Source organism: Trachypithecus francoisi, unplaced genomic scaffold, assembly GCF_009764315.1.
Source record: "Trachypithecus francoisi isolate TF-2019V2 unplaced genomic scaffold, Tfra_2.0 Lachesis_group3, whole genome shotgun sequence".
NCBI classification, from domain to species: Eukaryota; Metazoa; Chordata; class Mammalia; order Primates; family Cercopithecidae; genus Trachypithecus; species Trachypithecus francoisi.
Window position 1 is genome coordinate 112,920,535 of NW_022681468.1, and position 26,418 is coordinate 112,946,952.

Sequence of the window (26,418 nt, forward strand, 5' to 3'; positions counted from 1 at the left end):
AAGGGATGTGAAGGACCTCTTCAAGGAGAACTACAAACCACTGCTCAGGACACAAACAGATGGAAGAACATTCCATGCTCATGGATAAGAAGAATCAATATCTTGAAAATGTCCATACTGCCCGAAGAAATTTAGAGATTCAATGCTATCCCTATCAGGCTACCATTGACTTTCTTCACAAAATTAGAAAAACCTACTTTAAACTTTATATGGAACCAGAAAAGAGCCTGTGTAGCCAAGACAATCCTAACCAAAAAGAACAAAGCTGAAGACATCATGCTACCTGACTTCAAACTATACTACAAGACTATAGTAACCAAAACAGCATGGTACTGGTACCAAAACAGATATATGGACCAATGGAACAGAACAAAGGCCTTAGAAATAACACCACACATCTACAACCATCTGATCTTTGACAAACCTAACAAAAACAAGCAATGGGGAAAGGATTCTCTATTTAATAAATGGTGTTGGGAAAAATGGATAGCCATATGCAGAAAATTGAAACTGGACCCCTTCCTTACACCTCATATAAAAATTAACTCAAGATGGATTAAAGACATACACCTAAAACCTAAAACTGTAAAAACCCTAGAAAGAAACCTAGGCAATACCATTCAGGACATAGGCATGGGCAAAGACTTCGTGACTAGAACACCAAAAGCAATGGCAACAAAAGCCAAAATTGACAAATGAGATATAATTAAATTAAAGGGCTTTTGCACAGCAAAAGAAACTATCATCAGAGTGAACAGGCAACCTACAAAATGGGAGAAAATTTTTGCAATCTATCCATCTGACAAAGAGCTAATACCCAGAATCTATAAGGAACTTAAACAGATTTACAAGAAAGAACCAATAACCCCATCAAAAAATGGGCAAAGGATTTGAACAGACACTTTTCAAAATAAGACATTTATGCAGCCAACAACCATATGAAAAAAAGTTCATCATCACTGGTCATTAGAGAAATGCATATCAAAACCACAATGAGATATCATCTCCCACCAGTTAGAATGGCGATCATTAAAAAGTCAGGAAACAACAGATGCTGGAGAGGATATGAAGAAATAGGAATGCTTTTACACTATTGGTGGGAGTGTAAATTAGTTCAACCATTGTGGAAGACAGTCTGGCGATTCCCCAAGGATCTAGAACTAGAAATACCTTTGGACCCAGCAATCCCGTTACTGGGTATATACCCAAAGGATTATAAATCAAGCTACTATAAAGACACATGCACACATGTGTTTATTGTGGCACTGTTCACAATAGCAAAGACTTGGAACCAACCCAAATTCCCCTCAATGATAGACTAGATAAAGAAAATGTGGCACATATACATCATGGAATACTATGCAGCCATAAAAAAGGGTGAGCTCATGTCCTTTGCAGGGCCATGGATAAAGCTGGAAACTATCATTCTCAGCAAACTAACACAAGAACAGAAAACCAAATGCCACATATTCTCACTCATAGGTGGAAATTGAACAATGAGAACATATGGACACAGGGAGGAGAACATCACACATCAGGACCTGTCAGGGGGTGGGGGGCTAAGGGAGGGATAACATTAGGAGAAATACCTAATGTAGATGACAGGTTGATGGGTGCAGGAAATGAGCATGGCACGCGTATACCTATGTAACAAACCTGCACATTCTGCACGTGTATCCCAGAACTTAAAGTATAATTTTAAAAATGTAATAATGAACAGATTGGCTTTTTTTGTTTTGTTTTGTTTTTGAGACAGAGGCTCGCTCTGTCGCCCAGGCTGGAGTCCAGTGGCCCAATTTTGGCTCACTGCAACCTCCACCTCCTGGGTTTACACCATTCTCCTAATGAACAGATTGTTTTTAGAGTATTTGATTTTGAGTTTAATATTTTCTTAAAACAACAAAACAAACATATTAGTTTGGGCTTTATATCAGTCAAGTAATAATTGTCATTTTAGAAAAGATAACCATCTAAATGTTTGGCCTACTTCATTTAAACAAAATTACAATTTAGTCAATATTTTAAAATTGTTTGTTATTTTTAAAAGTTTCATCACTATATTTAACAACTTTGGTATAGTATTCAGGCATTATACTGTCATTGGTATTAGTCAGGTTCAATGATTTTATTCATTTCAAATTGAACTTGGTGTTATAAGTTTTGTTATAGCTATTACCTTCTTTTAGCTTTGTAAGTTCTTCAGGTCATTATTTATATAAATTTTATCTGGCTTGTAAGATAAAACCTCATAAAACATAAATTTTTAAAAATATTTTTTAAAAATTTGTGAAACACTTACCCATTAGCTCCACATTAAAATTTATTTTCTCCCAAACTTACACTACGTCTTGAATTATTCAGACAAGCAAAGATAAGTAATGAATCTGAAGAATGTGCTTTGGTTTTTACCGTTAAAACTTGGACAGTGATTTGGAAGTGCCCCTAGTGCAACTCCTTTTCTAAATAAAATTCTGCTCCATTTGCAACTCTGAATATGTAAATTGAAGGGGTGGCTCCCTTGGCCAGTGCCTGACCTCTGTGCACACCTTGGTCTGGCGTGACCTCGCCCACACTGCACACTGCAGCCATATAAATCAGATTTTTGACATGTTATAAAATGCAAGTCACAGCTGCTGTTGTCTGCAGTATTCAAAAACTTTTGAAACACTGCATGTCCAACAAAATTTATTTTGTGTGTGAATGTAAGTTTTTATTGAGGGTAAGTCCTATTTGTTTGGAAAAAAGAAACAGTATGAGTCAGTGATTTTTAAAAATCAAATAGATTTAATGTTCTCCTTCCTGCCTGTTCTCGCTCGTGTGTGTTCTCTCTCGATTGCTTGCTCGCTCTCTCTGCCTCTCTGCTTGTCTTAAGAAAGAGCTGTTGGCTTTGAGAGAAGACCTTGATATTACAACTGTGTTAGTAGATTGAGATTTCTGTTAAGAGTCTTTCTGTTTAGGTCAGAAGTGTTCTTTATAGAACAGAATTGGGAGCTTGTAATCATAATGTAAGTATAAATGCTTCACCTCTTCAGATACATGTTTGAATTCTTTTGTTTCTGTTATAGCAGGAAACTTCATATGTAAGAGTGTCTTATTAGCTACATTGCTTTGCCAGATGCCAGACATTTTTTGTGTTTCTGTGGTTAACATTTTCTTTTTTTTTTTTAATTTAATTTTAAGTTCCGGGATACATGTGCAGGACGTTCAGATTTGTTACATAGTGTGTTTATTACATGTGTGCCATGGTGGTTTGCTGCACCTATCAGCTCTGGACATTTTTTAGAAGAAAAGTTCGCATGGATTGATAAATGTAATGTGCAATCTATGGTAAACTTAAAAGTGCTTTTATAAAAGTTTTAAAGGTTCTATAGAAGTGCAAAAACTTGAAATGCAATTGAGGATTTTTCTATAGTACATTTTGGCTATTTTCAATAAATTGAAAAAGTGGAAGTTGATTCTACTTAAGAGTCAGATTGTAAATAAGCTTTATGAAAAAGCAGAAAGTCAATTCAGTTCATTCAGTTTTACTTAGTGTCTCATATCATTCATGTAAAATTCCATGTAGTACTCTACTATGTTAATAATGTTTACTAAAAATAGCCTTATTAGACTTTTCTGGAGAGAGATATTTAAGATTAAATTACATTATTTAGGCAATGATTTATATTAAGTATGTTATTGATCTTTTAGTTTTGTTCATATTTTTTATTGAAATGTAGTAGGTATCTAAAAATGCCGTAACTAAAATTTGTCCCTAGTATATAAATGTCTTTATTATTTTCAACATTTAATAATATTGCTGTTAGAATATTTGACATTTTGTAATGCCCTTAAAAGAAGACCATTTTCCTTAAATTATTATTTTTTAAACTGTTTTAGGTACTGTTTTTCAACCCTAATCTCTTGACCAAGAATGAAACTATTTACAAATTAAGATGCCAACAGGTAATTTCTTATACATTTATATGTTTTTGTCAATATGTTTCCATAGCAATAGAACAATGATCAAAAATGTATATTAACACAAGGCTGTATTATTCCCTCCCGACATCATTGGAAGAGATGTGAATATGAAATTAATATTTCAAATATGCAATATTTGGTTTTGAGAGACCTTCCTTTATGACATAAAACTATTTTATTTTAGACGTATATGTTTTATTGGTTTTATAACCTGATACATTCTAGCTTGTTCTATATCTGAAATCAGCTCAAATAGTAAAGGAAATAGAAGTCAGAATAAAAGTAGATTCAGAAATAGTGATTCAGGTTAGATGAGTTTTCTTTATTGATAAAATAAATGCCAAGTGTTGAGATATGTTTGACTATAATCCGATTAAAACAAGGACACTAATTTTAGCTGTGATAAAGTCACTTTCCACCCTCAGTGGAAAACCATATATGATGACTCCTTTGATTCTGATGTAGTGTTAATTTTATTTTTTAGCCAAATTATTCCTGAAAAATTGTATAATCTTGTTGAAAGTCGTTTGATTAGGAAGAAGCATGGCATTGTGTAAAAAAAAAAAAAAATCTCAAAGAATTCATTTTGGTTGATTTTACTTTCTTTTTCACCAGTTCTCTGTAGTTCTGATTTCCTCTTTTCATTTTTATACTCTTTGGGCTATAATGTGATGCTAAAACAGGATTTTCTCAATTCTAAAGTAAAACAAAAGTTTTAAAATTTGAAAATCTGATTGTGGAGATATCTGACTCATAGCAATTATATCTTAGCAAGCATTGATATCTTAGTGGCACATAAATGCTAGATAATTTTTTAAATTAATATACTAATTTTAATGTCAAATTGGAGTCCCAATGGGAGTAATGCCATTTTCTTATTCCTGTTAGATGATTCTGGGTCATTTCCTAGACAGAAACAAGAACTAACAATGTACAATTTTAAAGCAATATAATTTCCCCTTTAAGGCTGAAAGATAAAATATTCACCAATTTTCTCTTCATAAATTACTAGTATAATGACTCAATGAATCCTTCTGTTATTCTAATTTTTTCTATACAATGGCTTTGGTGGCCAGGGATTTTTTATAAAAGGTCTTGGGGGTGAGGCTGGAAGGAAGGAGAGGTACCAAGGGAGAAAGGGAAGGCAGAGGGATAAAGACAGATAAAGGAAAGGTCAAAGATAAAGAAAGAAGATGAGGCTAAAGAAAGAGGAAAGAGAGACAAGAAGCAAGAGAGAAGTAGAGGCTTATTTTCTTAATATTCTAAAAGATTTGGCTGTATATCAAGCTGTGACTTAGCTTTTTAATTTTTCTTTGTAACTTTAGATATGTCTTTATAGTTAGTAGCTATTACCTAAAATCACCTTGCAAATCAACACCTTATAAGATTATTTTTGGTTTCTGACATTTAGATTGTCATATAGGAACATTTAAAGTTAACTTTGGAAATGAAAAGTTAATTATCTAAATCCTTTACCAGACGTAATTTCAGATATTAATGTATTTGAGACCTAATAGGAAAAACAAGAATCTAAATAAATTCTTGGGACAGGGAAACTCTAGGTAATACTGCCAAATCTCTGTAGTAAGTGAGAAAGGCCCTGTTTGTTCTAAGATCCTAATCACCTCCTTTTAATCTAACTAATATAGGTATTCCTTATTTCTGTTATTTAGTGTCTAAACCCATTATAGTTAATGGCCATATCTTTAGGACATAATTTTTCTCTCAAAGACATAGAAGTCCCAGTCTGTCAAGTAAGGAATAGAATTAAGTCTTTCGTTTTGAGAAAAAAAAATTATTCATTCTGATTTTCAGAATTGCGACTTCAGTTTAAGACAGTTATTCCTATTCCTTGTTGCATTAGGAAAACTTTAATTTGCTTTTCTCTATTTTATATATGTATGTGTTTTAGATCACGAAGAGCCCTGTGGTCCCAGTCACAAGTCATTTTGCCTGAATGGGGGGCTTTGTTATATGATACCTACTATTCCCAGCCCATTTTGTAGGTGAGTTAAATGGACTAGGGGAAGATGTTAACTTTATTTTTTTATTGTCTACTAACTTCTTTGAGAAGTGATAAAAAGTAAACAAAAAGTGTAAGATGAAAAGGTATGAGCCATATTCTTCATATTTATGTAGGGAAAATTATCCTTTTAAAACAAAACAAAAACAAATAGCACAATAAAAATCTCACTAATCAAGGTGTTTATTTTGAAAATTGGTAATGGTAGTTCCTAGGCTAGACATATTTTTAAAAAATAATCCCTTTTAGTGAACTCTTTGATTTTAGCAATTTAAGAAAGGCAGTCTATGCTTAATATTCCTGGCAAAATAGCTAGGGAATTTGCTAATCAAAAAAACCTAATATGAGATATTTTATTTTGAGTTTTTAATACATAAGCACACGATAACAGAGTTGGCACCAAAACTTACACTTTATATGTTAAAAAACAGAAGAAGCATTGTTTTTCTAATAGTGGTAGCAAATAAAAAAGAATGGTATCTTAGCCACTATTGTTTTAAAATAATATAATTCACTGTGGGAGTACAGATACAGCCAGTGACCTATAAAAAACTTCAAAATAGTACTTCTGTAGCCTGATTCCTGTGAATTGGTTGAATAGGATTTAAGTGTATATAATAAACCTCTTTTTAGTATATGAGTTAACATCATAATACTGCCGTATACTGTGGAGCTAACACTTAAGATCTAAGATATTTTGTAACACATGTGAATTACTGTTTTTTTCTTTAACCAAACTGAGAAGTATAGAATCTAGATTTAAGATCTTACTGTACATAAAAGGACAGAAAAGTAAAATTCATAGGAAAAGTTGAAGATACTGGGATGTAGTATGGAGGACAGGAGACAAAAAGAAATAACCTCACAACTATCTCAAGAAGATTTTAGGGCTTTTCACATGGGGAATAGTGCCCCGGTGTTTTTCTTCCCTAGTGAATATGTAAAGGGAAGAGAATGGAGGAACAAATTAACAATTACTTAACACTCATGATGTGCCTCAGGAGTATACTCTTTTGGTTTTTTAATCTGTTTTCTGAGATATAATTTATGTATAATGAACTGCATTCATTTACAGTGCGCAATGGATTAATTTTGACAAATGTTTGTACCTGTGAAATCACCACCACTATCACATCTAGATATAGAACATTTCCAAAGATAGTCCCCCTCAAATTTTGTTGCTGACTCTGCTCAACACTTAATTCTCACAAACATCTTAGAGAAAGGAGGCAGGGGAGACCTTAGAAAATAATGCCAAAAAAAAAAAAAGGAGAAAATGAGAAATTAAGTGACATGCCAAAGGTCATATAGCTGGGAAGAAGAAAGATGTCACCTTTGAATACAACTCCCAAGTTTCACTTAACTTTATCATATGTTCATTCTGGATTCTTTCTAAGGTGATATGGCATGTAGCATGTATAAAATAAAACAAGAATGCTTATCAGAAGAAGTGCATTTAGATCAGGCATGGTGGCTCACACCTGTAACCCCAGCACTTTGGGAGGCCGAGGCGGGTGGATCACAGGGTCAAGAGATCGAGACCATCCTGTCTAACACGGTGAAACCCCATCTCTATTAAAAGTACAAAAAATTAGCCAGGCATAGTGGCACACGCCTGTAGTCCCAGCTACTCAGGAGGCTGAGGCAGGAGAATGGCGTGAACCCAGGAGGCAGAGCTTGCAGTGAGCCAAGATCGCACCACTACACTCCAGGCTGGGCGACAGAGCGAGACTCTGTCTCAAAAAAAAAAAAAAGAAGAAGTGCATTTAATAATTTTTAAATACTAGTATTTTGTGTCTTGATCTTGATGATGGCTACATGGATATAAAGATCATTCTTTCTCCATTGGATTGTCTTTGCCCCTTTGTCAAAAATCACTTGATCATTTATGTGCAGGTCTATTTCTGGACTATTCTTTTCTGTTGATCTATGTGTCCTGTCTTTTCACCAATACAAGTCTTGATAAATGTAGCTTTATAATGAGCAAAATCAGGTAGCATGATTCCTTAACTTTGTTCTTTGGCTCAATGACCTTTAGCCTTATTTTCTAATAGGCAGTATTTAATGTTAAAAGTTTTCGAATACATTTCTGTTTTACCCTAAAAATTTTATAGTTTGTTGTTCAGTTTTAGGTTTAAACATTTTTTCATTATGATTTCTTCTGTAACCTATAGGGTATTTTCCTATGCTTTTATATTTATATCTGATTTAATGGCATTGTGGGCAGAGTGCTTGGTCCATCAAGCTATGCACTTAATGTCTATCTGTATACTAGCTATCTGTTATACCTCACTGAATAAGTTGACAGAAAGAACTGAAAATGCTGGAATTTGGAGATTCATTAAAATGGAAAGAGACCTAGGTTGTCATCCTGCTTTTGTACCTTGGATAGATACATTTTTAGTGTATTTTCAAAAAGTTACCATGATAGAGAATGGACAAGTTTGCTGGCAACCCACAGCGGGTGTAAACATGTATATAGTTTCTTCCTAATATCAGAATGTAAGAGTAGTAATTAGGGAGTAGTTGAAACCATGCCACATGGGTTCATGATGGATAGAGAATGAAGCAAGGTCACCACATTGCACAACAGCAGGAGATTCTGTGTCTTGGCACCCTCGTTGTAACGTGAATGGTGTATTCTGGAGTTGCTAAACACCCTGGAAGGAAGTGAAGTAGGGGAGCGGGGTAGGGAACAAAAGGGCAGCTGAGAGAAAAGGAAAAAAATATAGTGACTGAAGGTTCAGTGACATTGAATGGCAGACATATTTTAATTCATATTTTATAAAAATAACTGCTTTCCAATTATCTTAGGAGCACATTTCTAATGTAGCCCTATAGGCTGTAATAGCAATAGCTAAGAGTGATAAACTCATTTTCCATCCCACTTCATACTGTTCTCTGCATTTCCTGTTTCTATTATGACATCTCAACCATCTTGTCACTGAGAAACCCCAGACTTATATTTGACTCTGTCATTGCCCTCTTGTCCAGTTGTCAAATCATATTTCTACCTTTGCTATATCTCTCATCTCTCTAGTCCTCTCTGTTCTTACTATTATTATACTAGCTCAGAGTTTCTTAACTCCTTGCTTTGTCTATAGAAATAGTTCCTAACCAATTTTCCCAGAGCCTAATGATCATCATCTGTCCAGCTCAAACAAAAAAACCCTTCAGTGACAGCCCTCACACCTACCCATCTACCACTCATGAAGTAATAACTCACTTTTTAGCCTAGCTCTTTCAGCCTTCTACCATTTGGACCTCAAACTACCTTTGTGGCCATTTCTTCCTTGGTCTGCGTTCTAACTAGAACCATTCACTATTTACATTAGATATACTTTGTGTTATGTTGCCTGCCAACCCCTCCTCTTTCTCCTCCTCCTCAGTCTACTCCACATGAAAATGAAAATGAAAAGGATGAAGACCTTTATGATGATCTACTTCCACTTAATGAATAGTAAGAGGTATATTTTCTCTTCCTTACAATTTTCTTTTCTTTCTTTCATGTTTTGTTTTTGTTTTTGTTTTTGTTTTGAGATGGAGTCTCACTGGCTGGAGTGCAGTAGTGCGATGTAACCTCCGCTTCCCAAGTTCAAGTGATTCTCCTGCCTCTCAGCCTCCTGAGTAACTGAGATTATAGGTGTGTGCCACCACACCCAGCTAAATTTTGTGTTTTTAGTAGAGGCGGGGTTTCAGCTTTTAGCCAGGCTAGTCTCGAACTCCTGACCTCAGGTGATCCACCCACCTTGGCTTCCCAAAGTGCTGAGATTACAGGTGTGAACCACTGCGCCTGGCCCTTTTTTTTTTTTTTTTTTTAAGAGACAGGGTCTTGCTCTGTTGCCCAGGCCGAAGTGCAGTGGCTTGATCATAGTTCACAGCAACCTCAAACTCCTGAGCTCAAGTGACCCTCCTGCCTCAGCCTCCCAAGAAGCAGGGACTACAGGCACACGCCACTGCACTTGGTAATTTATTTTTTGTAGAGGATGGGGTTTTGCTATGTTGACTAGGCTGTTCTCAAACTCCTAGCATCAAACTCCCGGCCTTAAGTGATCCTCCCACTTCAGCTTCCCAAGGTGCTGGGATTACAGGCATGAGCCACTTCATCCAGCCCCGCTACGAGTTTCTTAATAACATTTTCTTTTCTCTAGCTTGCTTTATTGTAAGACTATAGTATGTAATACATATAACATATAAAATATGTGTTAATCAACTGTTTATGTTATTAGTAAGGCTTCCAGTCAACAGAAGGATATTAGTAGTTAAGTTTTGAGGGATATGTGGATTTATATGTGGATTTTTGACTGCATGGGGGTTGGTGCCCCAACCCCTATGTCATTCAAAGGTCAACTGTATTTGTGCCTTAAGATCTAAAATGCTTCTAGTCAGCATATAGTTGCATCATGTGTTTTCGTCCATTTTTCTAATCTCTGTCTTTCATTAGATAATTTAATCTATTTACATTTAAAGTAATTACTGATAAGAAGGGGCTTTTGTAATTTTGTTATTTATTTTCTATATGCCTTATCACTTTTTTGTTTCTCATTTTCTGTATTACTGTCTTTTGTGTTTAATTGATTTATTCGCAGTAAAACTTTTTTTCTTTTCTTTTCTTTTTTTTTTTTTGAGACGGAGTTTTGGTCTTGTTGCCCAGGCTGGAGTGCAATGACGCTATCTTGGCTCACTGCAACCTCTGCCTCCCGGATTCAAGCGATGATTCTCCTGCCTCAGCCTCCCGAGTAGCTGGGATTACAGGCATGGCCACCATGCCTGGCTAATTTTGTATTTTTAGTAGAGACAGTATTTCTCCATGTTGGTCAGGCTGTTCTCAAACTCCTGACCTCAGGTGATTTGCCTGCCTCAGCACCCCAAAGTGCTGGGATTACAGGTGTGAGCCACTGCACCCAGCCTCTAGTAAAATGTTTAAATTCCTTTTTCATTTCCTTTTGTGTATATTCTATAACTATTTTCTTTGTGTTTACCATGGGGATTAAATTTAACTTTTTAAAGTTATAACACTAATTTGAATTTATACCAGCTTAACTTAAATCACATATAAGAACTGCTTCTTTATAGCTCTGTCCTCACTTCTTTCATTTACTGTCACAAAATTACATTTTTGTGTATTGTGGCTACAAAACGTAAACTAAGATTCAACTCAACACATTAATCTCTTAAATTATGTAGAAGATAAAAATGGGGTTACAAACTATTTTTATGACAATACTAGCTTTTAAAATTGTTCATGTATTAATCTTTATGGATATCTTAATTTCACCATCTAGGACTCCCTGAGTTTTTCTTGCAGAACAGGTCAAGTGATAATGAATTTTGTCAGCTTTTATCTCAGAATACCTTAAAAACTCTTAGTTTTGAAGGATTGCTTGTTGGATATAGGATTCTTGGTTCCAGTTGTTTTTGTTTGTTTATTTAGCCATTTGAATTTATCAGCCTACTATCTTCTGGCTTGCATAGTTTTGATCAGGGAAGTCTGTTGATAATCTCGATGAGGATGCCTTCTATGTGAGGAGTCACTTTTCTTGCTGCTTTCAGGATTCTCTCTTTGGCTTTTAAAAGTTTGATTGTAGCGTGTCTCATTATGGGTCTCTCTGAGTTCATCTTACTTGGATTTCATTAACCTTTTTGGATATTTATATTGTCTTTCATCAAATTTGGGAAGTTTTAAACAATTATTTCTTTAAATATTCTTTCTATCCCTTTCTTTTTTCTCTTTTTGGAATTCTGACAATAGGTATCTTGGTCCATTTGATGTTGTCCCATGGGACCCTTAGGCTCTGTTCACTTTTCTTTAATCTTTTTTCTTTCTGTTAGATGACTCAACAGTTGTCATTATCTTATGTTCATCTATTTTAACATAATGTTTTAAAATTATAAATTTTCCTCTGAGAATTAATTTAATAGCAGCTCACAATTTTTGATGTGTCATATTTTCATTTTGTTTAATTCAAATGTTTACTAATATCCTTTGAAAGTTTTTTTGATCTGTTAATTCTATGAAAGTATATTGTTCAATTTTCAGCATTTGTGGATTTTCTGGTTATATTTTATTATTGGTTTCAAGTTTAATTCCATTTTAGTCAGAGAATATACTCTTTACAATTTTGTTCCTTTGAAATTTATTGAGACTTACTTTATGACCTTTCATGGAATCTATTTTGGTTGATGTTCTAGGCATATTTGAAAAGGAGCAATTCATTGGTGTAGCATTCTATAAATTTCAATTAAGTCACATTGGTAAATAATGTTATCCAAACATTCTCTTTCCAGACTGATATTTTGCCTGATTATTCTATCACTTACTGAGATATGTATGTTAACATCTTCAAATATGATGGTAGATTGCCTGCTTCTCCTTTCCCCAGTTTTGCTTTATATTTTTTGAAGCTATGTTAATTATTACATGTATATAAGTTTAGACTTCTGATGTGCTCTTGTTTAATTGACCCTTTTATCATTACACAATGTTCTGCTTTATCTTTAGTATTACTTCTTGCTGTAATGTCTACCTCTCTGCTATTAGTATAGCTTTCTATTTGTTGCTGTTTTACACAGTATATCTCTTTCTATCCTTTTTTAACCTATCTGTATCTTTATATTTAAAGTATGTATTTAATAAACATATAGACAGGTCTTTAAAAAATTCAATCTGATTGTCTCTATCTCTTAATTGTATGATTTAGTCAATTTAGTCCATCTGCATTTAATGAACTTACTGATATGGCTAGGTTTAAGTCTACCATCTTGCTGCTGTTTTCTCATTGTCCCATTTGCTTGTTGACCAGCATTTTCCTCTAGCATTCCTTCTTTTCTGCCCTTTTATTGGCTGATCATTTTTTAAGTTCCCACTTTATTTTCTTCATTATCTCTTGTTATACACATTACTCTTTGAGTAATTATCCTAGATATTACAATATACATTCTTAATTTATTATAGTCTACCCTCAATTAGTACTTTCATTCTTCCTGAACAAATGCAAGTATCTTCTAACAGTTTAAATCCTTAATCACTTTTTTCCCTTTGTACTATTGTTGTGCTGTCACATATGTTTAGTGATCAGCCCATTTGCATTTCACACAGTTTTAGAAATAGCTGGGTTTAACTTTATTCTCTTCTTGTTTTCCGTTTATTTTGTCTGTTCTTTGCTCGTTTTTTCATCTGGGAGATTTCATTTATCCTTTCTGGCCCAACCCAGCTTTTGATTGAGTGGCTAAGTCTTTGTTTTCTCCACTTTCAAGTTAGGCACTTTGGAGCTTTTGAGCTAAGCTTTGTAGCCCCTTGTTCCATACAGGTTCAAAATCTGACAAAAATCTAGCTGGGAGGAGGATACTTGTTATATGTTTGTTATAGGCCCCTCCTATGGCAAGTTTTAAATGGATAATATGTTCACATTTTTCAAAGATCAAAACCAAAAGATATATTGATGTATATTTCTCTCATTTCTGTCTCTTAACATTTTTCCTCCCTGTGTACCATAAGAAAGCAGTAAGCCCTTATCTAAACTTCCAGTGCTTCTTTTTGCAAATTCAAGGAAATACAAATGCATATTTTAACCTCCCATTCTTAGTAGAATAGTTCTTAATATATAAGTCATTCAATAAGTATTTGTCAAATGAAGCAAAGAACAAACATTGTATACTTGTGTGGTCCCATATGGTAGCCAGGAGCCATGTGTGGCTACTGAGCACTTGAAATGTGGCTAGTGTGACTGAGCACTGAATGGAGATGTGCAATGAGTATCAAATAATCCTTAAATTTTGAAAACTTAATATGAAAAAAAGTGTGAACTATCTCAGTAACTTTTATATTGATTACATGTTGAAATGATAATATTTTGGATATATTGAAGTAAAAACATATTACTAAAAATAATTTCACCCTTTTTGGTTTTTTTTAATGTGGCTGCAAAAATTGGGGCCAGGCATGGTGGCTCACACCTATAATCCCAGCATTTTGGGAGGCCAAGGCAGGAGGAATGCTTGAGGCCAGGAGTTTGAGACCAGCCTGGACAACATAGTGGGACCTCATCTTTACCAAACAAAACAAAACAAAAATACCAGGTGTGGTGGTGTGTGCCGACAGTCCCTATCAGCACACACTCAGGAGGCTAAGGTGGGAGGATCGCTTGAGCCCAGGAGTTCAGTGCTGCAGTGAACATGATCATGCCACTGTACACCAGCCTGGGCAATAGAGCAAAACCCTGTCTCTAAAAAAGATAAAAATAATTAAGAAAAATTTAAAACTAGACACTTTATTTCTGTCAGGAAGTGTTGCTATATGTACTATCCTGTAGTTCTTTTTTCTTAGCAATATATCCTGGATATCTACTCATTTTAATATATGGCTTCCCAATTCTTTTTTACAACTAGAAGGTATTCTGTTTGTGTGAATATACCATCATGTATTTAACCAAGCCTCTATTGATGAATGTTGCACACAAAATGCAGCAGTACACATGATGTGTACCACTGTGCCCAGCTCATTTTTTACGTTGCACATAAATCTGCACATGTATGAAATTATATAATTATATATCAGTAAAATAAAGTCCTGGAAGTGAGATTCCTGGGTTAAAGATAAATGCATTTGTAACTTGAATATATGTTGCCAAATTGCTGTCCATAGGGATTGTGCTATTTTGAATTCTCACCAATATATTTGGGTACCTGTTTTTCTATAACCTTGCAACAGATTTGTCAAATTTCTGGAGTTTTTCAAATCTGATAGATGAAAACATAGTATCTCAGTGTTAATTTTTATTTTCCTAGTGATGAGGAAAACTGGGCGTAGTTCAGTTGTTTAAATATTAATTAAAATATTTTTGATAATGTATTTGTTTGCATATTGTTTTTATATTAGGAAGATTACCTTTTGTCTATAATATTAATTATAGATAATTATTTATAGCTTATTTTTCCTTTTACCTAGCTTATGGTGTTTAGTTTTCCATGCAGTTGTTTTTTGGTTTTACTGCAGTCAAATCTATCAATTTTTTTTAAAAGCTCTTCAAGTTTGAGTCATACTTTTAAAAGACTTTCTGGCCAGGTGCGGTGGCTCATGCCTGTAATCCCAACACTTTAGGAGGCCGAGGTGGGTGGATCACCTGAGGTCAGGAGTTCCAGACCAACCTGGCCAACATGGTGAAACCCCATTTCTACTGAAAACACAAAAATTAGACAGGCGTGGTGGCAGGCGCCTGTAATCCCAGCTACTTGGGAGACTTAGGTGGGAGAATCTTTTGAATCCGGGAGGCAGAGGTTGCAGTGAGCCAAGATCATGCCATTGCACTCCAGGCTGGCCTCCTGAGTAGCTGGGACTACAGATGTGTGCCACTGTGCCCAGCTAATTTTTTTTATTTTTAGTAGAGACAAGGTCTTACTATGTTACCCATACTGGTCTTGAGCTTCTGGTCTCAAATGATCCTCCCATCTCGGCCTCCCAAAGTCCTGGGATTATAGGCATAAGCCACTATGCCCAGTCTCTATTTGGATTATGTATATGGTTTAAGATATAGATCCAGATTTATTTTTTTTAATATGGCTACTGTCTTAGTCTGTTTCTGCTGCTGTAACAATACTTGAGACTGGATAATTTATAGACAGTAGAAATTTATTTCTCACAGTTTTGAAGGCTAGTAAGTCAAAGATGAAGGCACCAGCTTTTGGTGTCTGGTGAGGGCCTTTTTGTTGCAAGCTCACATAGCAGAAGGGGCAAATGCTGTGTCCTCACATGGCAGAGGGCAGAAGAGCGAAAAGGGCCAAACACTGTGTCCTCACATGGCAGAAGAGTAGAAGAGCATAAAAAGGCCTAAGCTAGTTTCCTTTAGCCTTTTTATAAGGAACTAGTCCATTCATGATGGTGAAGAAAGCCCCAACTCCTTATGCCAGCACAATGGAGATTATGTTTCACCATGAATTTTTTAGAGGGGATGCATAGCACCTACCCAGTTTTCCCTACGTTATCAGTTTATATATCATAATTCCTATTACAATGTCAGCCCTGTGAGGGCAGAAGTTTTTATCTATATGTTTACTGCTAGAACAGTACCTGAAACATAGTAAGTACTCAATAAATATTTATTAAATGAAGAATGAATTCCCCTACTGATTTGAGATGCCAACTTTGTTATATATGAAACTCTATGTGTATTAATTCTTACTGGACTCCTTTTTCCCTTGGTGTGTCCATTTATTCTTATGCCAGTAGCAATCTCTTCTAATTGTTGAATGTTTAAAGTGAGTTTAATATATGGTAAGTCTAGTTTTTGCATCCCTCCCCTTGCACCTTGGCTGTCCTTGCTTTTTAATTTTTCCATATGAACTTTAGAATCAGTCCAGAAGAATGTGAATTTTTAAAATTAAGTCGATAAATTCCCTTTAGGAAAGTTTATTTATTTATGATGCTGAATCTTCTTACCCAGGATTGATATGTCTTCCCATTACTTCAAATCCTTTTCTGTACTTCAAGAGTGTTTTTAACATTATATATTTTTTGCACATTTCCAAATTTTTTCCCATATATATCATTTTTTGTTACTGGGGTAAATCTGTTTCCATATATAAATTTAATAAATAAGTTATTTCTATGCTGAAAACCCTTCAGTGACTCTCTGTCTCACTCAGATAAAAGGCAGTGGCTATAACACCTTAATGCTATGGCCCCTATTATTGTTCTCACCTCATATCCTGCAACCATCCAAATGCTCAATCTACTGCAGCCAAATTAGCCTCTTTGCTGTTCCCTGATGCCAGGAAAGTCCCAAACTGAAGGTGCTGGCCTGGCCTTTCTGTCCTGTGTTGAATGCTTTCTCCCCCAATATCCTCATGGCTAACTCCCCTTCATCCTTTTAGTCTTCACTATCAATCTTTCAATGATGTCTTCTAGACCACTTTTTAAAAAGTAAAACCCATTCTTCTCCTCTCTTCGTTTCTTACCATCTACCAACATACTATATAATTCACTTTACATTCTATCTCCCCAATCTAGAATATAAGTCCCACAGGGAAAGAAATTTTTATTTTTTGTTCACTGAGATTTTCCATGCATCTAGAACAGGCATAGAGTCAGTTTTCAGTAATTGTCTGTTGAGTGAATGAATGCCCCACTACTTTGTTGACTTCTGTTATCATTGTAATAATTTTTCTGTTAATTCTCTTGGGTTTCTCATTATGTAGGATAAAATTTGATAAAGCAGAGTGATCTGAAACCCAAGTCAAGCTTTGTATCCTTTATGAAGCTTTTCTGGGTAGAATTAGCCATTCAGCCCTGTGGCAGAGGCTGTTAGTGTCCAATAACTATGTGGTCCTCTGCATTTGCCAGCCTCACTTACAGTTAGACTGGTTCTATGTGATTGGGTTCTGGATGGTAGAGTATGGACAAAAGGGATGCAAGCCAGTCACAAGTCTGGCCCTGAAAAATCAACTCCTGAAAAACTCCACCTCTCACTTTTCCTGCCTTAGTGACCTTGGAGGCCATGTTCTCCAGGTACCAGGGCCAAGAGATGGAGAAGGGCTGCCTGACTGGCATTGGGCATTAGACTGTAATGTGAGCAAGGATTAAACTGTCATTGTATGAAGTCACCAGTATTTGTACGTTTGCATTTAAAGGCGGCTAGTATTAACTTTGTTGACTATTACATGCCCGCACTGTACCCAGACATATTTCTATCTTATATATATCTCTACTGTACTTAGTGTTTATGTGTCTGTTGTTCTCTAATAGAATCTAAACCCCTTGAGACTGAATAATTCTCTTGCCTTTGAATCTTCTACATCTAGTATATATCATAGAATTTAATAAATTACTCAAAAATGTTTCTCGAGTGAATTTTTGAGAAAAACCAAGATGGAAAAGGATTTGGAAATCTAAATCACTAAAACAAAGGGGGTATTTAATACCAAGCAAAGAAGGGTGAGAAGATGAGATGAAATTCTATGAAGAATATCTTTGCAATATGTATCTTTGCAATACAGATTTTTAAATATTAATGGAGTTGAATTAGTACCAAAATTTTTTTCTCATATTACAGAAAATTAGGAGATGAATTATCTCATAAAAGTTATTTGTAGTTTTGTACAGAAATGTTACTGAAATGATTTTTGCCCTTATTTGGTTTACATATTTTTTTCTCTCATTAAATTTATAACATATCAGATCTCTGGAAATCTCCAACTTCTCTTAGTCTACTAAGTATTAGATTGTGAAAAGTCTCAGATGGGGAGAAGATCATGAAAAGCCTTAAAAATACTATTAAAATAATTTTTCTCCCATTGACACCTACCTCATCCTTCTTACAATGTTTCTCAACCAATATGTGTTAGAAGAAAATTCCAAATATAGAGCTAATTCTGGCCATCAAGTAGCCATGTGTAATACTGATATTTATAGATCTTTATGATATTCCTATAATACATTTCACTGAAAACATTCAAGGTTTGATCTACAATCAATTTTATTTTCATATTCTGAAACAGCCATTTCATCTGATTCCTACCAAGACTATGTAGTAATAATAAATATAATATTGAGATCTAGTCCTATCATTAGTAGACGAATGATCTAAGCAAGTCACTAGTTGCTATACAAATAAATGGTTATAAATAGGAATTTGGCACTTTTTCCAGTTTTGTAACCGAATCTCTTCTTTGCTACTCTAAGAGATTTTATGTCGGGAATTATTATCTAGTTTCCTGACCTTTCAAAAGTGTGTTCTTTTGTATCTCTTTATTTCACTGTCTTCTATAACTAAACACACATGCTCTATTAAAAAACAAGGCTCATTTGTTTAATAATGTGAATAATTGAGCTTCAAACTCTTGTAGTTAAAAGATTTGCACTACTCAATGAAGTTAGTATATCTAGGGAATAAATAGCCCCATGGATTACTGTGTGACCATGGTATTATCACAGTCTGAGGTCTCCCCTCAGTGTGGACTGTTAAGAGTTTAATGAAGTACATTGTGAGGGATCTCATCTCTCACAGCAGATACATGTTGATTAGGCTTACAGAGCTAGTGTCTAAAGTAAGCATTTTTATTTATTTATTGAGATGTGGCCTCGTTATGTTGCCCAGGCTGGTACTTCAATTTGTTAATGTATGATGATATATAACTGACACAGAATTGAGTTGATGTGAGTCAGGCATTCTTTTTCTGTGTAGACTGACATGTGTAGGAAGCCCAGTTTGTAATCAGAATATTTTAATGGGTATAGAGAAAACAAGAAAACAACAAGAATTATATAATTTGCCAGCGTATCTGTAATTAGTCGGACGCATTTATTTCCACAAGAGAGATAATGTGACTTAGAACTGTGATGCATGAGGTCTTCTGGCTACAATTCACTGTCTACTTAACAGTGCTTAGATAGGCACTGCTGATGTTTGCCTCTGTGCCTTTCCTTTCTGTGAGTGTCCCTTGCCGACCAACTCCTCAGACTGACAGCTCCTTCTTTAAATATGTTAATGCATATTCAGCTAGTCTCTATTATTTAAAGGAACTTTGCTTCCTTCTGCTCTGATTCAGACTTTATAATTTAATTTGCATTATATAATCTTATTTCCTTCAGCTCTAAGTATTAGACATCACATCACTTTCCCACTTGTACTTAATATACAGTCTAAATATAGTTGAGGTGTGATATAGTTTGGATATGTATCCTCTCCAAATCTCATGTTGAAGTGTGATCCCCAGTGTTTCAGGTGGGGCCTGGTGGGAAGTGTTTGTATCATGAGGGTAGACCCCTCATGAATGGCTTGGTGCCCTCCTCATGGTAATGAGTGAGTTCTTGCTCTATTAGCTCATGTGAGATCTGACTGTTTAAAAGAGTCTGTAGTCTTCCCCTTTTCTCTCTTGTTCCCTCTCTCACCAGGTGATACACTGGCTCCCCCTCACCTTCTGCCATGATTGTATGCTTCCTGAGGGCTCACCAGAAGCAGATGCTGGCACCATGCTTCCTGTATAGCCTGCAGAAGCATGAGCCAAGATAAACTGCTTTTCTTTCTTTTGTTTTTCTTTCTTTTCTCTCTCTCTCTCTCTCTCTCTCTCTCTCTTTCTTTCTTTCTTTTTGAGACAGGGTCTCACTCTGGAGTGAGACGACTCCCAGACTGCAGTGCAGTAGTGCAGTCATGGCTCACTGCAGCCTCTGCACCTCTGGTTCAAGCAATCCTCCCACCTCAGCCTCTGGAGTAGCTGGAACTACTAGAGGCACGTGCCACCATGCCCTCTAATTTTTAAATTTATAGTAGAGACAGAGTCTTCCTATGTTGTCCAGACTGGACTTGAACTTCCTATGTTGTCCAGACTGGGCTCAAGCAATCCTCCTCCCTTGGCCTCCCAAAGTTCTGGGATTACAGGCATGAGCCACCATGCCGAGCCTCTCTTTTCTTCATAAATTACTCAGCCTCAGATATTCCTTTACAGCAATGCAAATAGACTAAGACAAAGTGTATTACAAATATATTGTTGTGTTGCTTAGTTTAAGTGTCTTCTAGGCCCTGACTTTCAGAAATATGATTCTTGTGGCTAATATACCATTCTTCTACTTCAGTCTTAGTGAAAGCACATAGATTTTTAAATTCTGTAAGATACTTTCATGCTTGAGTATTATCAATATAAGTTCTGATTAAAACAACTTGCTTTGGGTACAGCAGGAGTAGCTCATAATCAAATACTCATATATCTCCTTTTTACAAATAATAATAAACTCTGTACAAGTATAAACACTATTTGAAGGCATTGGAGAATGACTAAAAGCAGGAAGAAACAAAAGTAGTTGACACAGAAGAAGGGAATGTCACTGGGTGAGTTTCCCATTTTTATGGCTTTTTGCCTGAGGACAGGCCCTTATCAATTCAACACATAGTGGTAAAATGGGATAGAAATATGCAGGCAGTCACCAAAGCTGGAAATTGAATGTCCTGAAGACAGCCACAGAGTGTGAGCCTGAGTTCTTTATGTCTTTATATGCCCAAGTATCTGGGTGGCCTTGAATTTGTGTGCATAGAGGACTCTAGATAGCCCAGGTAAGGCTAAGAAAAGTGAACAGATATTTCAATTGTTGCAACAGTAGGAGAGAGAGAGTTTCAATTAAGCCAAGTTATAGGAATGTAACAATCTAGAACCTACAACATGTCACTCATAAGGTCTGGGTTAGAATTCAAAATGACTAGACATATGAAGATAGAAAAATGTGATCCATACTCAAGTAAAGAAAATCAGTGGAGTCAGACCTTGAGATGAGCCAAATATTGCAATTAGCAGATAATGATTTTAAATCTTAAGGATTTATTCTCAAGAAAATTTGCTTATTATCAGTGAGTAAATGAGAAACCCCAGCAGAGAAACAGGAAATATGGAAAAATAATTAAATAGAAATTCCAGAACAAAAAATTAACATCTGAAATAAAAAATTTCTGAGTGGGCTTAACAATGGATTGGAAACAGAAGAAAGAATAGGTGTACTTGAAGCTCTGTTGAAAATATCTTTATGAAAAACAGATTTGTTTTTTTTTTTGAGAAGGAGTCTCACTGTCACCCAGGCTGGAGCGCAGTGGCGCGATCTCAGCTCACTGTAACCTCCGCCTGCTGGGTTCAAGTGATTCTCCTGCCTCAGCCTCCTGAGTAGCTGTAGCTGGGACTACAGGCATGTACCACCATACCTGGCTAATTTTTGAATTTTTAGTAGAGATGAGGTTTCATCATGCTGGCCAGGCTGGTCTTTTACCCCTGACCTTGTGATCTGTCCACCACTGGGATTATAGGCGTGAGCCACTGTGCTCTCCCCAATTTTTTTTTTTTTTTTTTAACGAATCCTCAGTGACTTGTCAAACAATGTTAAATGATTGACATACTTGTAATTGGGAACCCAGAAGGAGAAAAGAAAACACAGCAGAAAAAAAACAATATTTAAAGAAAAGATGCCCCCCAATTTTCCAAATTTAGGGAAAGCCAAAATTTCAGATTTAAGCTCAAAAAACACCAAGCAAACTTAGACACATCATAGTCAAATGGCAGGAGGAAAAAATATGTAAAAAGAAAATATTGAAAGCAGTCAGAGAAAGTGACACATTACATATGGAGAAACAGCAGTATGAATGGCAACTGATTTCTTATCAGAAATCATGGAGACCAAAAGATAGTGGAAGAAAATATTTAAAGTGATTAGAGGGAAAAACTATGAACCCAAAACTTTGTATCTTGCAAAAATATCCTTCAAGGATGAAGACAATAACAAAAGCATTACCCATAATAGCTAAAAAATGGTTAAAAAAAAAAAAAAAGTCCAACTCATGAATGTATAAATAAAATGTAGCATATATACACAATGGAATATTTATCAATAAAAATAAAGTACTGTTATATACTATTACAACATAGATCACCCATAAAAACATTATGCTAAGTCAAAGAACACATATGCAAAATAACCCCAAATGTGTAATTCTGTTACACATTTTAAATGTATTACACATATTAATTTATATATTAAATGTCCAGAATAGGCAAATTTATAGACAGAAAGTTGATTAGTGGTGGGGTGGGGAATGGCAATTGCTTGCTCATGGACGTGATGTTTCTTTTAGGAGAGATGAAAACATTCTAAAATTAGATTTTGGTGATGGTTACACAACCCTGTGAATATACTGAAAACATTAAATTGTATACCTTAAATGGATAGATTGTATAGTATGTGAATTATATCATATAAATAATACATCTCAATAAGGCTGTTTAAAAATGAAAGCAATATAAAGACATTTTCAGATAAGAAAAAACTAAGATAATTTATTACCAGCAAGCCTATACTAGAAGAAATGCAAAAGAAAGGTCTCCAAGCTGAGGGGAAATAATACCAAATGGAAACTTGAGTCTACAGAAAGGAATGAAGAACTTTGGAAATAGTAAAAATTTGTGTAAATATAAAACTGTCTCTTAAATCTCAGCTTAGATAAAGTACATATGAGCACCTAAACCAAAAATAGTGACATTGTTTTGTGGATAATATAGACTGTAGATGCAATACACATGACAACTGTGGCCTGAAGGGAAGGGAAGTAAAGGAAACAACATAGTTGTAAAATTTCTGCATTGTATGTGAAGTGATATAATAGTAACCCTAAGTACACTGTGCAGTTCAGAATGTGTACTGTGAGCCCTAGAATAACCACTAAAAATATAATGCAGAGTTGGCTAAAAGGTTTATAGATAATAAGAATGAAATTCTAAAAACAATAGTTAACCAAGAAAAGGAAGAAAAGAGAAACCCAGATTCAGAAAATAAATGGAACAAAGAGAAACAGTGGGATGGTAGATCAATATACAAACATATTAATTTTATTAAATGTAAATTAACTGAACTTGCCAACTAAAGACAGATTGTATATTGAAAGAGAGAGTGAAACAGGGAGGGGAGGGAGTCATCAGGAAGACATGCAATCATAAATGGTACATATATGTACCTAATAACAGAGCTTTAGAATCATGAAACATTTGGTAAGGGGAGAAACAGATAAATCCACTAATGGGAGATTTTAACATCCCTCTCTCAGTAGTTAATAGACCAATTAGACAAAAAAAAAAAAAAAAAAAAATTCACTAAGGACATAGTGAATGAAGAACCACTGTCAACTACCTCAACCTAATTGATAATGATAGAAAAACCTATCCTCCAAAACTGTATACATTCCATTAAATGTATGCATTATATTCACCAAGACAGAGATTGGGCTATAAAAAAGTCTTGATAAATTTTATCATTGAAAATTTATTGGACAAAGATCAGCAAACTATGACCTATGGGCCAAATCTTGCCCATCACCTGTTTTTGTATGATGTTAGTAATAGTTTTACATTTGTACATATTTTTTAAAAATCTTTTGACACACAAAATGTATATAAAATTCAAACTTCAGTGTTTACAATTAAAAATCTATAGGAACAAAACCACACTCATTCATTTACATATCGTCAATGCTGCTTTCACACAACAAAGTTGAGTAGTTGCAACAGAGAGTGTATGGCCTGCAAAGCTAAAATATTTGCTATTTTACCCTTTCCTTTTACAGAAAACATTTTTCTGACCCCTGCCACGGAGTACATTCTCTTACCATGATAAAATTTTAGCAGAAATAACTAACAAGATGTCTAGAAAAACTCCTAATATTTGGAAATGGATACTTTGAAAAGGCTATATAAAAATTAATAAACTCATAGCTAGATTAATGGAATATATGAAAATTATCACCCGAGTGTGGTGGCTCGCTCCTGTAATCCCAGCGCTTTGGGAAGCTGAGGTGAGAGGAACAATTAAGGCCAGGAGTTCCAGACCAGCCTGGGCAACCCTGTCTCTACAAAAAAATTTGAAAAATTAGCCAGGCATCGTGGTGCATACCTGTAGTCCTAGCTACTCAGGACGCTGAAGTGGGAGGATCACTTGATCCCAGAAGTTAGAGGGTACAGTGGGCCGTGATTGTGCCACTGCAACTGCAGGCTGGATGACAGAGCAAGACCCTGTCTCAAAAAAAAGTAAAAAACAATTACCAACTACAGTAAGAAAATTACCAACATCAGTAATGAAAGAATACAGATGATCCTACAGATATCAAAAGAATTATAATAGAGGCTTCTGCTTTCTGCCTTGTTGAAGTAATTGGACCAGACTTGCTCTACTGTCTAAAAACATCTATAAAAATTGGGAAAATACATGAAACACCCTTTCTTCAGACAGTTGACAACAGGCAGTGCAGGACAGTGATCCCTGAGAGAAGGAGAACAAGCTTAGAGATCCCTCTAATCTTCCAGGCTCCTTTCCTGGAGTTACACTCCGGACCGTGGTGCAGAGAGGTGGGTCCACCAAGCAGAGCACTCTGGTCTTGCTGAGCTGAGGAGAAAGAGATCAGAAGTCAGGGAGGCTGACATGGCTGAAATTTGTGGATGGACTACCAGAGAAGAGGAAGCTGTATAAGAGAAAGAGTTCCAGAAATCTGTAGAGATCCCTTTTGATTATCTTGTCAAATGCTACATTAGACAGGTGTAGTGTCAAATGCCACAGTGCTGCGCAAAGAACTTCTGGGAAGCTCGAAGGTGAACAACCCCGGAGCTCAGGCAGGGCTGGGATTTTACATTCTGACCAGCTAGAGTGAAGTATCCTTGGTAAACACCCAGGGTATTCACTTGAGATCCAAAGAGTCACTCTTCAGGATTAGAGCAAAAGTCAGCCTAAATGCTACTCCATTTGTACCCTGTCAAAGCTTAAAACCAAGCCTTAAAAGAATCAATCTGATTTACAAGTAACTTTGTCTCCCAAAGCAAAGTTCAATGCTCTTTAAACAAAGACAACAAAATCTAGCACTCAAAAACGTAAGATTCATGTTCAACAAGCAATGCAAAATTACTAGATACAAAGAAGCAGGAAAATGTGATTAGAAGGAAAAAGTCAATCAGTAGATACAGACCTAGGAATGTCAGCAATGATGGAATTAGCAAACAAGAGATTTAAAGCAGTTACTATAAATATGTAAAGAATTTAAAGAAAAATCTGAATGAAATGGAGAGATTTCTAGAAGCTGAAAAATGAAATATCTGAAATGAAAAGTTCAGTGGGTGGGCTTAACAAATTAGATACTGCAGAATAAAATATTAATTAACAACATAGCAATAAAAACTTTCCAAAATAAAACAGATTTTTTTTTTTTATACTAAAGAACAGTCACAGAGGTCTAACATATGTGTGTTAAGGTATCTCAGAAAGATGAGAGGGCAGAAAAAGCATTTGAAGAAGTAATGGCCAAAAAGTCAATAGACCCAGGATCTTTCACATTGTATGACTTTTACAGACAAGCAGTGACTGAGAGCATTCATCATCGGTAGGCCACATTAAAGGAAATTCATCAGCAAAAGGAAACTGAAACCAGATGGAAACAGATCTACACAAAGGAATGAAGAAAGCTTAGAAATGCAACATTCTTTGCATAAGTCCAAAACATCCACATTGCTTTGAGTTGAAGCAGGAACAGTACTATAAACTTTCTTAAAAATTCATTTAGGGCTGGGTGTGCTGGCTCATGCCTGTAATCAAATCATTTTGAGAAGCCAAGATGGGAGGATTGCTTGAGCTCAGGTGTTCAAGACCAGCCTGGACAACATAGTGAGATCCCATCTCTACAAAAAATTTAAAAATTAGCCGGGCATAATGGCATGTGCCTGTAGTCCCAGCTACGTGGGAGGCTGAGATGGGAGGATCGCTTGAGCCCAGGAGTTTGAGGCTGCAGTGAGTTATGACACCACTGCCACTCCGGCCTGAGCACAGAGTGAGACCTTGTCTCAAAAAAAGGGAGGTGCAGGATTCTATTTTTGCCACCCTGTGGGATAAATTCATACCTTCGTTTTATTCCTCAGGGTCTTTGTGGTGCCGT

The 26,418-nt window shown here is 35.5% G+C and overlaps 1 protein-coding gene across 4 annotated transcripts in view; it reads left to right on the forward strand.

The window, feature by feature from the left end:
- The window catches only part of NRG4 (neuregulin 4), a 118,084-nt gene that overhangs the window by 35,830 nt on the left and 55,836 nt on the right, over positions 1-26,418 (forward strand). For 3 of the 4 annotated variants that reach the window (XM_033190996.1, XM_033190999.1, XM_033190998.1), the window contains exons 3-4: positions 3,880-3,945; positions 5,876-5,969. In XM_033190996.1, the coding sequence (XP_033046887.1) occupies positions 3,936-3,945; positions 5,876-5,969 (104 nt within the window). In that variant the 5' untranslated portion in view covers positions 3,880-3,935. Of the gene's footprint in view, positions 1-3,231; positions 3,311-3,879; positions 3,946-5,875; positions 5,970-26,418 lie in introns of those variants that run through there. The other variant, XM_033190997.1, reaches the window with a different exon arrangement.